Genomic DNA, 15,713 nt, shown 5'->3' with positions numbered 1-15,713 from the left:
AGTTCCTGCGTATGTTACAATAGGATTTCAACTGTATGCTACCTTAGACCATTGGCTGTAGTGGATGCATGAATTCCATCTGAGGTGTGAAGAGAGTGGGCAAGACATTTATTCTTATTTGCCGTCTGCTGCGGCTAAGCCCGAGTTCATAAATACAGAAGTTGTTTTTTTTTTTTTCTTTTATGCTGAAGGCACAAACGGATTGTGCATATTACTTAAGTGTTTTGAGAAGGGCAGAAGTTTTCAATGTCTCCCTCTGTAATTTCTTTGCAAACAAAAGTTTGTAGCATGCAGAAAAACACCATTTTTTCCTTGTCTGTGTCTTGACACTTCATATCTAGTCGTGACAGTATGGTTACAGCCTGTGCCTTTAACGAGTGCTGGGCAAAGTTGAGGGCAAAGCTGATGATAGGTTAGAGGTCATCATAATACCCATCCTGACACTGACAGAAATCCTGCAGCTTTTTGGTTGTCAAAAGTGATTTTTGTGTAAATTGATGGGTTTAGCTTAACTGTATTTTTCACAGTCGTATTCAAGCGAGATCCTTTATTGACTGAGCTAAGTAAAACAGACTTCTTTTAATAATAGGAGGTCCAATTTTTTTTTGAGTGTTTCTTCTTTCTTTTGAAGACCCAGGTATAGTGTTGTACTATGTACAAATAACCACTGCACCTCTTGCACTGACACACAAGGTTTTTTTCCACTATGCTCAAGTGGAGTGGTCAGCCTGCATCTGCAATTCACTAGTATTGCCTGAAGTGTTTAAATACTACTGAATGCAGCTTTTATGAGAGTTTATATTTGGAAAAGCAGGATTTCAGTTCATTTTGATGAATGCTGTTAAGCTTCCTAGCTCCTACTATCCCAAAAATCTTTTGGTTTACACAGAGCCAACAAAAGAATTTAAGAAGAGTTAAGAATTAATTTACAGAAGACATTGAGAATAATCGCTCGCTTTCTCAGTAGTAAAATTTTTGTAGGTGTTCAGGTCCAATATAAATACCACATTTGACCCCAGTCTCTGCTTTTTCTGAACGTTAACACAGACTGCAAATGACTAAAGACGCCCACAGCCTCCAACCCCCACTGTCCAAAGAGACTGAATGTGAAGAGCATGAGCATCTGCAGTGTGATGCGCTGTGAATGAATGATACTTACTCTAGTAAGAATCTGTTCCTTTGTTTATGCTTTTGCTACAGTGGCCACAACCTGTTGCAGTAGGGAGTGTTAAGAAATTCACCTTTCAGTTGTAACCCTGTATTTAGCTACAACAGGAAGTTACTGTTGGCTTTGGTGTGTCAGTGACATCTGTTGTGTGCATCTTTGAACGTATGTATGTGCCCTAGGGAGAAAGCAACGTACTGAGACTTAAGATAATGAGTCTGAACAAGAATTGTAGCCAAGTGCATGAACTAGGAAGACCTCACCATTCAGATAATGCAAAAAAAAATTTTTTTTAAAAAATCAAGGTTTAATTTAATATGATTGTGAATTTGAGAGGTAACTAACATGAAAGTTAAGTGAAAATCTCAGTGACCATCACAGTGTTGGCCAGAGTTTCCAAAAAAAAAAAAAAAATGCAGTTGGAGAAGGGCGAGGGATTTAGAGCTTTAATTTCAGACATGCTACACTTGTATGAACAGATGAATGAGCATTTATAGGGAGAGATGTATAGAGTGAAGCTTTAGTTTTCATGGAGGAAGTCTAGTGTGTTTGTGAACCCTCAGCAGGAAGTAGCTCTCCTTCCTCTTACAGATGATGAAGAAACAGAGATTAGAGCAGGAAGTACTGGGGACGAGTTGTGCAGAAGATCCTCCGAGGGACATGCTGAAGAACGAGTAAAGGAAAGGATTCTGGAAGCCAGGGAGCAGTGTTTCAAAGGCAGCATGCTCACACACACTGAACATGATTGCTTATGTAGGGCTGAGGTACTGATCTGAAGTTTTTGACTAAGTAGTTACTAGGAGTCTGAATGAGGTAACTAATGGTGTCCTTAAGGTGAAGTAGCCCTAAAACTTCAGACATCAACTGTAAAAGGGAAAAGGTCACTGGTTGGAGAGACTGCAAGTTAAGTGTGATATTAATGCACTGTACATTGGGATGGGAAAGAGGCAGATGAGATTGGGAGAAGGAGCATTGTAGGAGAGAGGAGTGAAGGTAGGGTGTGAGACTGCACACTGAAGTAGTTAGGAGGTGCGTTAAGAAGTTGTGTGGCAAGGGAGGAGGTCTAAGGTGGAGAAAGGGAAACTGAGTTTCTGGTGAGGCAGAGGAACTGGTAGATCTGATGGAAATTAGGGGGATGGTGGTAACCAGGGAGGTTGCAAGAGAAGATGATCAGATACAGGGAGGGGATCATGCTGAGCCATGTGTGCAGCTAATGCAAATACAAGCCGTGGTGCTTTGATATCAGGACAGTGGGTGGCGCTTGCATTCTGTGAGTTTACCACTCTCTTCCCAGAATAGGTTTCTATGAGACACTCATGAATTGTCAAAAAATCACTGTTTGCTCCCATCTATAGGGTTAATTTTTCTGATCTGAGCTCTGTATTTATCCAGAATTTACTTTCCTGGTTATTTTTGTTCTTCCAGCAGGAATTTGGCAATATGTGAAGACAACAGTGTAGCAGTAGGATTTCTTTGAGAGAATAGGTACAGTCAGAGTTTTAGCTCTTTGCTTATTTAACAAAATGTACTAGAGAAGAGGCTATATCTTGATCTCTTGGCTGAGAAGCCAGGCAATTGCTTTTCCTCTGACCCTGGAGGAGCTGGGAGCTACAGAATATGCTAAGCATTTTAACAAGAGAAACAGGACATGCCTGTTTTCTTCAAATTAAACATTCCTATTTACTCTTTGTGATCAGAAGATGCCAGCAGTACCAGGAGTATATGCTGATGAAACATGGGCTGGATGGGAAAACGGAGGTGGATTGAAAATTGGCTGAATGGCCGGACCTGGAATATGGTGATCAGTGGTATGAAGTCCAGTTGGAGGCCAGTAACCAGCTGCGTACCCCAGGGGTCAATACCGGATCTGGTCCTGTTTAATGTCTTCATTAATGACTTCCATGGTGGTGGGGTAGAGTGTACCCTCAGCAGCTTTGCTGATGACAAAAATTGGGAGTGGCAGCTGATACATCAGAAGGTTGTGCTGCCACCCAGAGAAACCTTGACAGGGCAGAAATGGGCTGACAGGAACCTGGTGAAGTTCAACAAGAAGTGCCAAGTCCTGCACCTGGAGGGTGTGACCCAGGGATCAGCCAGCTGGAAAACAGCTTTGTGGAAGAGGACCTAGGTGTCCTGGTGGACACCAAGGTGATGGCAAGCCAGTAGTGTGCTCTCATGGCTAAGGTGGCCAACCTTATGGTCGGCCTGTTAGTTTGAGGGGTCTGCATACAACCCTGGGCTGCGTGAGGAGGACTGTTGCCAGCAGTTTGAGGGAAGTGGTCCTTTCCCTCTTCTTAGCACTGGTAAGGCCCTAACTGTCAAGTTCTGAGCTCCCCAGTACACTGTCTTTTTGGTAATATTCAAAAACCATCTGGACATGGTCCTGGGCAGCCTTCTGTAGGTGATCCTGCTGGAGCAGGGGGGCTGGATGGGGTGAACTCCAGAGGTCCCTTCCATCCTCAGCCATTCTGTGATATTTGCATGGAGTATATTCTTAACTGGAGTCCAAGATCTCTGAGAGCAGGGTTCAGTCCCAGGGTACAGGTGCACTGTGAGCAATGTTAGATCAAGCACAATGATCTGTCCGGTGTGGAAAAGTAGCCTGGTGTCTTCTGACTTGAAAATGTACCTGTTCACTCAGGTGGCCTTTCCTTCTCTTTGGTTGACAAGTGACGAGTTCCACAATAATACTTCTTGCTGTCTAGCCCCTAAAGGAAGCTGAATTCCTGCCCCCCACCCCCTTATTGTTGGAGCATTTCTACCTAGGATTTCTGCCTGCAGACAGCTTTTCTTTCCTTTTGATTGTTACAGTCTTATTCCCAATTCCCATAGAAACGTATCGGGACATCTTAAAATTCTCATCTTTGCTGCCTTTGTGCCTTTAGTCTTTGCTCTGTGTAGGTTTGGGGAGGATGGGGGCAGGGAGAATACTGAGGACAAGCATAACTTTTTTTGGTTTGTTTTCTTTTTTTTACTTTTGGGTAAGGAAAGTCTCAGTATAATTTGAGATACTGACAAGCCTTTGCATGAAAAGCTCCTAAATAACATTTGGCTCTTTGTTAGGTTCTTAATAAGTTAACTTTCACCAACTCAAAAGATTTTGGAGAATCCAGCAACTGCCTTCATGGGAAGCTGTATGTGTGTTAATACAGTTAGGTAGAGGGGAGAGGAGTCTGGCAAATAATGACCAGTGAAAGCAGAGCATAGCTCATGAGACTTTCAACATACTGCATAACAACATTTGACTCGGAGCTGACTTTTTTCCCCTCAAACTGACAGAAGATCATCAGTACTCATTGTTTTCAAGTTTCATAGTTTCTGGCAGTGGAATTGTGTTATCTTTAACTATGTTTTAAGCAAACCTGTTCTCTGTGATGTTGTAACCATCAAGTAGTAGTTAGGTATTGCATATCAGGTGTAGTGATAAATCATGGGACAGGCAGCTTGTTTTAAAAGTGTTTGGATGTTTTGCATGCCAGTTTGCATGTACCTCTGTTCCAATATGAATGTGTACCCTGTGTTATTATAGTGGTGTAATTAAGGTGGTATGACTAGCAAAACATTTTGGCAAGATGAGGCCTGCATTAATACCTAAGATGAATCCTAAACTTCCTTAATGGAATTACTATTTTAGTTTATCAATCCTGTTTTAGCATTCATAACTGTCCTAATTGACAGTAAAGTCAACTGTATTCTGAAAAGTGATTGTCAAGTTAGCCTTTTGCCTGGGTCAGGGAAGCCAGGAGCGAGCAGGAAAGCGCTGTCCTCCACCAGCGTGTCTGTGGGTTGCCATCACGGCTGCTTCTATGGTGCATGCTAACTCGCTGTGTAGCTGGTTCCAGGACAGTTGACTTCTACAGATCCTATCTGAAAGACTCGTGGATTTTTTGACTGCTCTGCTATTTAATGATCTAGGCAAGATGCCAATCAGAAGGATATTGCCTTGGCCATTTGCCAGCATCTTCCGTCAGGTCGCCTAAAAAACCTGCATTGACTTTCATGAAAGTGCTCTTAATGCAATTTTATTGAAAATGGTAGTAAACCAGAGACCCCTTTGTACTATTCTAACCTACTGTTCACAAGAACTCAGTTCTTCTATTTTATGTATGCCAAAAAGAGTTAGGGCGTGATTGCTTCAACTGCTATAAAACTTTAGAGCAGGCTGAGATGTCTTCTGAGCTGGAAGATTAAAAAGCTGGTTACTAAGGCAGAATCCACTTGTGCAAAACCTCTTCTTTGTACTTTTTCCTCCCTTTCATGAGTGATTGTAATGACATTTTTGGGGAGGTTGCATGGATCTTTTTCTTTGGCTTTGTTTGCTTTGGAAGAAGATGTTGGAAGTAGTATCTCTTCTGCCCCAAAATAGCAGGCAGCTCCAAAAAGGATTACCAGTCTGCCAAGTGACTGGAGAAAGACCATTTTAACTGAAGTGTATATCCAGCTATTTCTGGGATCTTTGTGGGCTCCTGATCTCTGTTTGATACTAGCTGTTGAAGTTTGTCTTCCTGGAATTGGGAAAGTCAGCAACATTGCTGCTTAAACAAGGTATACGTGTCAGAGGTTTGAAAAGAAGCTTTAGAAAGTGTATTAGAAAGTGTTTAGAAAAGTTTTTAGAAAGTGAATACCTAACTTGGGTCATTTAGAATGCCAGAAGTCACACACTCAGTAAATTAATGTCTGTATTGGAAAGTTCTTGGCCAGTAAACATATTCAGAAGTATGTTGGTGTGAGGACTGTAAGGAAAGTGCTTATGTTGATATGACTGTAGGAGACCTAGTTGATTGTGAATACTGTGAGACCTTGTTACAGAGACCATCTCCCAGAATAGTAATAGCCTGTAGCAAGAGAATGAATACAGTGTGACTCATGGACTTGCTTATTTTTTTAACCTGTAGTTTACTGAGACTCTTGTTTAAAGCAAATGAAGGAAAAAAAACCACCTTAGGTACACCAGTCCTGCTAGGCACTTCAAAACAGAGCTGTCATTCTGGAAACCAGCCTCATGAAGAGCATTTTTTAGACAAGGAAAGGGGATAGAGTTTTAGCTGGGCTTGACTATGATGAGTTAGCAGGTGGAACTCAGTGTATCAACTATTTTATCTTCTTTTTTTTTTTCCTGAGAGACTTGAACATCTGCTGAATTGCACTGCTTAGTTGAGTTACAGCACTCCATTGTTCAAAGAGTATTTAGGCAACAAAATACAGCTAAGATCATGTGTAGGCAGACACATGCTACAGCACTTCTTCCCATAATTAAATCCTTGATATATTTTGTAGAAAGTAAATAATGTCTTTTTATAACTATTACAAAAAAACAAATGCAGTAAACACTAACAGTAGCTTCTGCACCTATTATTTCTCATTACTGCTTTAAAATAATTGAAGCAGTCTGCCTCTAGATGTTGGGGAGAAAGGCAGGAAGGTAGCTGAAAAGCAACTGTCTTTTGAGTTACTGTCTTAAACTTCCACTGTAATGTATTTTTATCTTGATTTTCAGATCATAACAATTGTATTTCTTCAAATCCAGCCTACAATGTTGTTAAAGTAAGAAATGCAAGTGTGGATTGTGAGCTTCTATTAAAAGCAATGTGTAATTTGTTCCAATTTTGCATGTAAGGTTCAGATAGCGAAGAGGATGAAGATACACTAACAGCGAAGAGGAGCTTAGAAGAAATGAACAAACGGGAAGGTCTGCTAATTTTTTCTTTTCTGTGTTGAGGAGTGCTATTAATCATTGAAGATACAGAAACTAAACTTACTATCAGTTTTACAGCAGGTGACATGTTACAAATACTCTCTAAAATATGCTGGGCAATCTTGAGTAGTGAAGAACACTGTGAGTTATAAATAAAAGATAAATTTCTTAAACTGAAAAGTATGCCAGCGGCCAAAATCTATTTTATTGGTGCACCACCACAGGGTACTGTGCAATTAAAAGACTTGACTGAGCTCACTTTGTACAAGTTTAGTATGACTGTTGACTCGGAGTAGAACTACTGACTAAATAGTTGAACTTCTGAATAAATAGTTCAAAATAGATACTGGATCTCAACAAAGCACTCTGGTCTCCTAAAAGAGCTGCAGATTTAGGCATGTTTGAATCAGCAGTACAGTCTGCTCACATTGTATCTTACCTCATTTGAAATTGTTTTCATCCTTTTGCTGCTGTGCTTAGTGGTGGCATTCATCCAATGTAGTTGTTAAATTATTTTCAAAGTGCACTGTAGTCCATCACCAAAAGTTATTATTTAAAGGCTTAGCTCTGCCCTTTCACCTGATGGAAATAAGGTGTGCTAAAAAAAAAAAGTCAAATGAATAATTTGTACAAGGTCAGTGATAAAACTGATAACTGAATCTTAAATTTCCAGAATTTATTCAGTTACAAATTTACCAACTGTTACTAAATATTGTTACTAAATGTCCAACATATTCAGCTATATGACTATATATATAGACTATATATAGTCTATATGACCTGCTGTGCTCAGGTCACTCTAGCACTGGATATTGCCATCAGGGATAGCAGTGGCATTTGCTGCATACAGGAGGTTCCAGTTCTGATGCTTCAGTGCTGAAGGCATCTGTCTGACCTTAGGAAGCAGCGTGGCTTCAGCTGTGTTCACTGGCTGCCTGTGTGGTTAATGGCAGTTCTGTCATGGGGTAAGAGAGTGAGAGGCAAAATCAGCTCCAGGAAGGGGTAAAAAGGAAAAACCCCTTCAGGAAGGGGTAAAAAGGAAAAAGCACTAGCAACTGCTGGAAGAGGAGAAGGCAAAAAGCAAGTGTAGGAGGCAGAAGAAGGTGCTTCAGCAGCTCCAGGGGAGCAGAGGACAATCCAGGTATCACTGTGGAGCTAACTGCATGCCATTAGTAACAGAGTCACAGTTTGGACCTTTTTCTTGATTCTTGCACGTGCTTACTGACCGATTGACAACAAATTTTAATGTAAGCCGTTGTCTGCAAATGGCTTTCTGCTTTATTTTGGTTTCAAAATTTCTTTGTTTCTGTGACCATGTAATGTTTTCCTTTCAGAAACTAACATCTCTTTTACCAGTAGTACTGGATGTTATAGTAGAGTCCAGGTGAATGAGTGTGGGCTGCTGACATGAGATAGAATTCATTGATACTATTTCTGTTCCAAATCTAGGTCTTACATAAAACAGGCCAACAATAATAAAAGTGTTAAAATGTTATATTAATATATATTAATTATTCCGTTCCCTTTGTCATAAGAACAGCTTTTTTTATAGGATGTCCTTGTGTCCTTCTAAAGCAGAAGGTTAATAATTCCAGGATGATAGTGTGTCTGAAAGCTGCTTTAATTTTTCCAACTATACTATTGGTATTAATATTTACTGTACAGATAAACCTTGTCTAACTTGTCATATTTAATTCACTAACACCAAACAATTAGTGCCCAAAACAACTTCAATGTAATGCAGAAACGGAGTTTCTTTCTGATTATTATGAAAAGTGTTTGAGAGGTTGTTAACAAGTCAGATACATGCAGTGCAGTCTTCCCCCCCGCCCCCCCCCATCAAAAATATTCCAGCCCTGAGCTAAACTATTCTTACTGTTGACATGACTTTTTCTCTACTTGCATCCGACCTTCCTAGTAAGAGTAACAACAGTGGTGCCGACTTAGAATAAGGGAGTGTCTATTGATAAAGAACTAGAATGAAAGTACTGAGAACACTTGGCTTGTTTTGTGTGTCTGTCTCTTTTGTTTTAATACTTGGTGCATACATACGGGTTTTAATCTTGGTATTATTTTGACCAGTAAATATGTAGTTGTGTTATACTCTTAAACTAATCATTGGGCTGCCCCTAGTTAATACAGTGGAAGGTTGTAGAGGTTGTTCCTGTATTTTGAAGTGTTGAAAGGATGGCATATACTTTTCATTCTGTTTCTCCACCATATTTTGCAGTCTACTGACATTGCCCACAGAAGTAATTTGTTGCTTTATGTAGTAATATTAATGTAGCTGTGTTTAGGACTAGTTATCAACCATAGTTTGAGATTATTTTTTTTATTTATTTATTTATACAGAGGAAGATGCAGATTTGGAAGAAGCTATCAAGAGAAGCCTTGAGGAAATGTAAATGAAGATTCTCCAGTACACTAACACCATGTCATCAGAGCTGCTCACAAAAATGGAAGCTTGTTCATCTATTTACAAAGGTTCAAAAATACCACTTTAAAAACACATCTGTATCTTGAATAGTTAGATTTATAATCTGATGTCCTGTCATGGTGATGAACAGCTGGAGTTTATAGATATCCGCTGCAATATACTGTGTATGATTAAAAATAATTTTTTAAGCTTTTGCATATTCTGTTTCTAATGGGTGATGACTAAGTCTCTCCATTCTAGCTGTATAAGTTACTGCCTAATTAGTAGGCTGGTCTTACTAGGTATTTGGGGGGAGGTTGTTGCTAATTTTTTTTTAATTGGTTCTTCTATTTAATTTTTTTTTGTTTTACAAAATGTCATTGTCTTTATTTACTTTTTCATGTGGTCCTTGCAACAGGTAAAAATAGTAAACTCCAATTATCTCAGATTTGCCTGGCTAATCTTGTTATAAAGAGAAGCTTAGATTCCAGGTTTATAAATTGAACATACAGCCTAACTCTTGCCTGTGGCCAGTCTCGCCTCATAGACCGTAGTTTTGTCTACATTCTGCTTGTTAGAAATGTCAGAATCGGGACCACAGGCTGTATAGTTAGCTAACTTTATTTTTCTAAATGTATATGTTTTGTTCAGTAGTAGCAAGGTAGCACATTGGATTTGATGGTTTAAAGTTTGACGGGTTCAGTTCCTTTCCCTGATCTGAGGCTGGAACAACTTTTTAAGAGAACAGAAGCTAAATAAACTTTCTAGTTCCTGTTTGGAATAGATGTGAGAGAATTTAAGCTGTATTATTCCTATATACTATTGTCTTTGCTCCCTTCTGCTTATGAAGAGGTAGCTTTGGACAAATGAATGTAAATGTCTTAATTATTTTTGTACTGTCATTATTTTAAGGTGAACAACTATTTCTTTGTTTAAAATTATCTGTCACTTTTCTCTGTTCCTTAGTTTAAAAATACCTATGCAAACTGTCCAGCTTTACCAGCCTATTATACTTCAGTTAATGATTGCTCTCCATCAGTAAGAAATCTTAATATAATAAAATGCCAGCTTGGGGTTTTTATTGTTAATCATTAGCCTGTGAGTTTTGTTCGAACTGCTATAAATCTAAATCTGTTCAGATCTGGGTGTGTGGTTTACACTGCTTCTGGGGAAGCCCTGTTCTGGGAAGATTTTGAGTTGTCTTTAGCTACTGACTCAAGCTAAAAAGTTGCAGAATTTTTCACGCCAAGTTCTTCTAATAAAGGTTGGAATGAGACGGAAGACAATTTTTGTCCTCAAACATGTCTCAGTCCAGGTTAAAGAGGCTTTTGGGCAGGTGTTGTTCAGTGCAGACCCTGAAGCTGCTAATTCCTTTCACATGAAGAGATGTTTCAGCTTGAGAAAGTTCTTTGCTTGGCTTCAACAAATGTTTAAAACCTGGGTAGGTGGTCTTCTCCAGAGTCTGCTATGTTAGATTTTGATAATGTCCTTTATTCCTCATAACATTCTATTCTGTCATAAATGTGAAGTTTGCTTGTACCTGATGGGCCATGACTTAACTGATTGCATTAAAAAAGAAGCCATGTGTGCATATACCTTCTCTATATTTGGAGCTCCAGTTATTAAACACGTTGTATTGGCCTCCTCATCTGCTTACCACAATAAGCAGCAAATACCAACCCCTGCTGCTATGGCTTTTTTTATAAAACAGCTAACTAGAGTTTTGTATTTTTATGTTAAAAGTAGTCTCCAGAATGCTGTCTTGAAATTTGTCCTCATTTTCTTTGGCCTCTTCTGAGGTTCTGTTAACTCCCTGAAATTTTTCTTTGCATAGTGTTCTGCCATCACAGGCTTGTGATACTTCTGTTTCCAGAAGAGCAGGGAAAATTGGATTCTTAAAATGCTGCGTGTACAGACATGTGACTTGTTACTCACCAACAATGGTACTGCGCCTTGTTCTTCAACTGGAAATGGTGTCTTGTAATTGGTTGTGCTTCAGAATTTAATGTTTCTGGCTGGGGAGTAGTGTTTAACTGGCTGAAGTTTTTGAGGTTTTCCCTGGATATGCTAAGATTTGTCTGTGTTTACAAGTAGAACTCATCTGTTAAAGGATGCTGGGCAAGCTGCTTTTACATTTGTACTAGAAGTGATTTGTCCTGCCCTTTTTAAGAGAATTTGCTTTTGTGGTGATGCTTGAGTTCACCCTTCATTAGTCTCAAGTAATCCTGTGATGCTTTCTTGTGTTTAATGAGGAAAGGGTCTAAACTCCACCTGGCTACCACCAGTTGTTCGTTTTAATGCTCTTCATTTCTTTAAGGTGCATGTATAAGTTTTACAAAACTGAAATCGTGACACGTCGAGATTGGTACAAGGCTCATCTCTTTGGGGCTTTGTGTGCCATATTCTCTTGTATCAAACAAAATCCCTCTTTTGGTCATATTCAGAGACTAGATGAGATGCCACATAAGTCAGTGCAACTGTTAAGAAAGTCACTGGAGTGCTAAAACATCATGCCTGCCTGATTTGCTTCTGAAGCTTTAATAATATTTAAAAAAAACCAATAATTTGAGATTGGCTTACTGTAAGCTACTTGCTTTGTATATGTTTTAGGGTGCTGAGTTAATTTTCTTAGCTCTTAAAGGTATACAGAAATGACCACTGCTGTTCCTATAGCAGTCACAGGATGCAAACCTTTTACTGAATCTTTACCAAATATGGTGAAGTTTATAGAGGTATGAAGTTAAGCAGTCTTCTTGCTTAAAAGGAAAATGTTCTATCATCTGCTTGTGCTGTCCTAGCAATGTTTACAATGACTGCTGTAAATTGGAAGGTGGTGAGGAAGATGGATGACGAATTGTTTCAAAATTAATTTAGAAAATTTGGCTGACATTAGCACAACGATATTTTCTGGCAATTCTTTTCAGCTAAGCAGCTTTATTAAAGTCTGCATCTGCATATTTCTCCAATGCTTCTAAATGTCTTCAAGTTTCCTGTAGAAATTCTTAATGCAAGTGGTTTTGAACTCTGTTGTAACAATCTGGGTCAAATAATATGATCAAAGATACTATAAAAGTGGATGTACGCAAGTCAGAAAAGTTAGGGAAGTGGCAAATAATACACAGTGTGCACTGGGGACAACAAAGCTCAGCGTGTGTGGAAATTTAATGTAAAGTTCCCTTTGTAAATCTGTGCAAGTTCACTTTCACTGACTGCAGTATCCTGATTTCTGAAAGTCCTTCCATTTGTGTTTTTGCCCAGAGCTCCATGCACAATCACCTGAGCATCTGCAGCTTTACAGAATTCACCGGCTCATCTACTAGGCAATTTTCCTCTTGATGAGAACGAACTGCTGCGTGCCCTGAAATGGTCTGCCGGCTTTCAGATTGCTTCTGAGATAGGACTTCAGTCAGACTTACGACAGGCTTGCGACCTCGGGGCTTGTCTACAAAGTAAAATGACTGCGAGGTGCAGAGGGAAGCCCAGGGCTAGCTGTAATGGGCATTGGCAGCAACAGCAGTGAAGACACAGTAGCACAGGTTCAGCAGGGGCTAAAGCGAGGGGGCAGCCTCCTGTGACAGCAGGTACGTGTTGTGATTGAAAACACATCCTGAAACCTCACCCTAGCCCATCTTTACTGCTGCTGTTACGGTGCTGGGGAGACGGCAAACTGGCTGTGGTTGGCTGGCCCAAGCCATGGCCGCATCCTTCTGCTGCGCATGGAAACTCTGTTTCCATAACACTTACCTATACAGAAGGTTCTTCAAATGAAGTGCCTGTAGGTGCAGGGAGGGAAATAATCTGGCGTAGCATTTCTTGGGTGTGGGCTTCCTCTTTGATCCTATTCCATGACTGCCCATGTGTAAGTGTTAGGGTATGTGACAAGGTATGTATCAGGGTTTGGAATAAGGTGAAGCTGCAACTGAGGTGCTGTTTAGCCCTGTGACAATTGGCAGTGCTTGCGGTGTAGATCGTCCCCCTGGTTCTGGGACTTCTACAGATTCCCAGGTCTGACATCTGATGTAAGTTGCTCTTTCTGCTACCTCAAGGGACCTTGCGTGTGTCAATGAGACTCTTCTGCATGTTGCTCTGTTTTGCAAGTGGCACCCATTTTTTTAATGATGATGTAGTTTAAACAAGAGACAGCCAGCGGCTTCACTTCTGATGCCATGAAATACACACTCTCTCCTCATGTTCATCTTGCTGGTGCCTACAGCCAGAGCAGGGCTGTGCAGTCCATCACGTGAACACAGCTGTGGAGAAGGTGAGGAGAGGAGGACGTGGGCATGGCAGCACTGGCAGTCCTGACCTGGCCATCACTGTTCTTCACCGCAGACCACAAGGAGGAAGATAAAAATCCATGCTTTGTTTCAGATGTGGGGGCCCTTCCTCCTCCCCATCGCCTTGTGGCCCCGAAGGACCCGATTCCTGCCTTTTGTGTCCACAAACTTCTGCCAGTTGGGTTGTGAGTCAGTTCTCTTCCTCCAGAGATATACTCCTATCTTTCCAGCCCAGCCACCTATTACGGATACGTGGTGGCAGCTGCCCCTTTACATACCTTGGTGAGAAGCAGAAGGCACAGGGGCCAATCTACCCCTCTAGAGAGCAGGAAGAGCAGTTTTCATGGTCCTTCCAAGTTTCTGAATGGGAAAATATCCCAGGTTACACAGGCAGTAGTACTGCGGCCTGTCCTGGAAGGCTACTTACGCTTTTACATCTGCTCTGGTTCCATGGTTTGCGCTATTCGCGCTTCTAGGGTAAAACGCCGGTTTGCTGTTGCAGAGGCTAAGTCATAGGTGACATGTTTGGATGCAGCGACAGCTGTTCTGTGCCTGTGTTTCGCTGCAGCTTCTATCGGTGTGGAATTAAAGCCCCGTGCAAGGAAAAAAACGTTCATAGCTGTTCAGCTATTGTAGATGGGGCTTAAAAAGCAGGTATCAATTGTTACTTACCAAATGGGCAGGGGAAGAATAGAAGGATCCTAGGAAATAAAATGCTTGCGAAGTGTGTATCGTGGCTACAAGTGGTTTCTCTTCAGGCTGGGAAGCGTTTTTTAATTATCTTCTACGAAGACTGTAGAGAAATAGACGGAACAATTGTTCCGATGAAATTATTTCCATGAACTCACAGGCAACAAGACTTATCCAACTACACGGAACAAGAATACTCAGGCAATTAATTTAACGAGAGCGCTTGGGACATGATATCATTCTCAATGGATGAGCCTGTGAAAACAGCTATTTTGAATCACAGCGGGATAAGCATACAAAACAGTCTCCCTATGCAACAACACCCCTCCTCGCTCGGTGCCAAAAATTGGTCTGTTTGAGCCATTTGCCCAAACCTGGACTTCTGGGATAAGCAAATTCCTTTTTAACTACTCACAGCTGTGGCAAGTAAAGCCTACGTGTGACTTGAAGTGTTGGAACCAACGCTCCCAGCAGGAGCCTGAAGTACGAGGGTGCTCCTGAGGGGGAAGGGACCATATTCTACAGTCAAATGCCATCCCAGAACAAGTCGTTACTAGCTGCAGGTCCACTGCCTTGGCTACTGTAAAACAGATACTCTTTTTTTTTTGTGGCGTAGCAAGAGAACATTAACCACTTTCCAGTAAGCCTTTTCGTGTCATCCTGGACGGTAACAGCTGGGCACTCACGGTTGGCACCGGGACGATGCGCTGTCGGTGGCAGCACCGCGAGCGCCTTGTGTTTGGAACGCCGGTCAGGCTCCGCTTGCGGCGGGGGCTGCTCCGCTTCGCTGTTTCCCAGCTTTTCTCTCCCCTCCGACAGGCGGCTGGAGCCTTCCAGCCTTTCTTGGTTTCGTCCTCCCGTGTCTTGCCCTTTCTTGTGTTTCCCAGAGGCAGCAGCCGGGTGGCGGGGGCTCGTTGCCTGTAACGGGAGGGCGAACCCAGGGGCCGGCCCCGGGCGGCTGCGCCCCGCAGGGCGGTAAGGCGGTGTCGGGGCCCCGTTACCGCTCCCTCAGCTGCTGCTTCGGCGGGAGGCGCGGGCTGCCGGGCCCGGGTGCTCGTGTCACGGGGGGGCTGGGGTCAGGCGCGGGGCAGCCGGGGGTCCCGCCGCGCCGCCAGCGGCTCTCGGGGGGGAGCGGGGGCGCCCCCCGGCAGGGTGCGGGCGGCCGGGCAGCGGGGTGCGCCGCGAGGCGTCGGGAACAACGGGGAGCGCCTGTCCCCCTGCGGCCTGACCCCCCGGGGGGCCGCCGGCGCGGCCGGCTGGCGGGCGAGCTCCCTGCCGTACCCAGCGCCGCCGCCGCAGGGCGAGCGGTCCCGCCGGGCCGCCCCGCAGCCGGCCGGGGGCAGCCACGCCGGGGGCAGCCACGCCGGGGGGCGGGGGGCGCGGGCGGGGGGCGGCCGGGCGGGGGCGGGGGGCGGCCCGGCGCGCTGCGTGAGGCGGCACCCGCGGGGCCGCGGCGCGGGGGCGGGGTGT

The 15,713-nt window shown here is 42.7% G+C and overlaps 1 protein-coding gene across 1 annotated transcript in view; it reads left to right on the top strand.

The window, feature by feature from the left end:
* The window catches only part of LOC130151374 (E3 SUMO-protein ligase ZNF451-like), a 39,118-nt gene extending 28,754 nt beyond the window's left edge, over positions 1-10,364 (top strand). The window contains 2 exon segments of the mRNA XM_056343544.1: positions 6,783-6,854; positions 9,213-10,364. Of these exon segments, the coding sequence (XP_056199519.1) occupies positions 6,783-6,854; positions 9,213-9,265 (125 nt within the window). The 3' untranslated portion in view covers positions 9,266-10,364.
* The last annotated feature ends 5,349 nt before the right edge of the window (positions 10,365-15,713 follow it).

This window comes from Falco biarmicus, chromosome 6 (genome assembly GCF_023638135.1).
Source record: "Falco biarmicus isolate bFalBia1 chromosome 6, bFalBia1.pri, whole genome shotgun sequence".
NCBI lineage: Eukaryota > Metazoa > Chordata > Aves > Falconiformes > Falconidae > Falco > Falco biarmicus.
The sequence above is the reverse complement of the archived record's forward strand: the minus strand, read 5'-3'. Positions and strand labels throughout refer to the sequence as shown.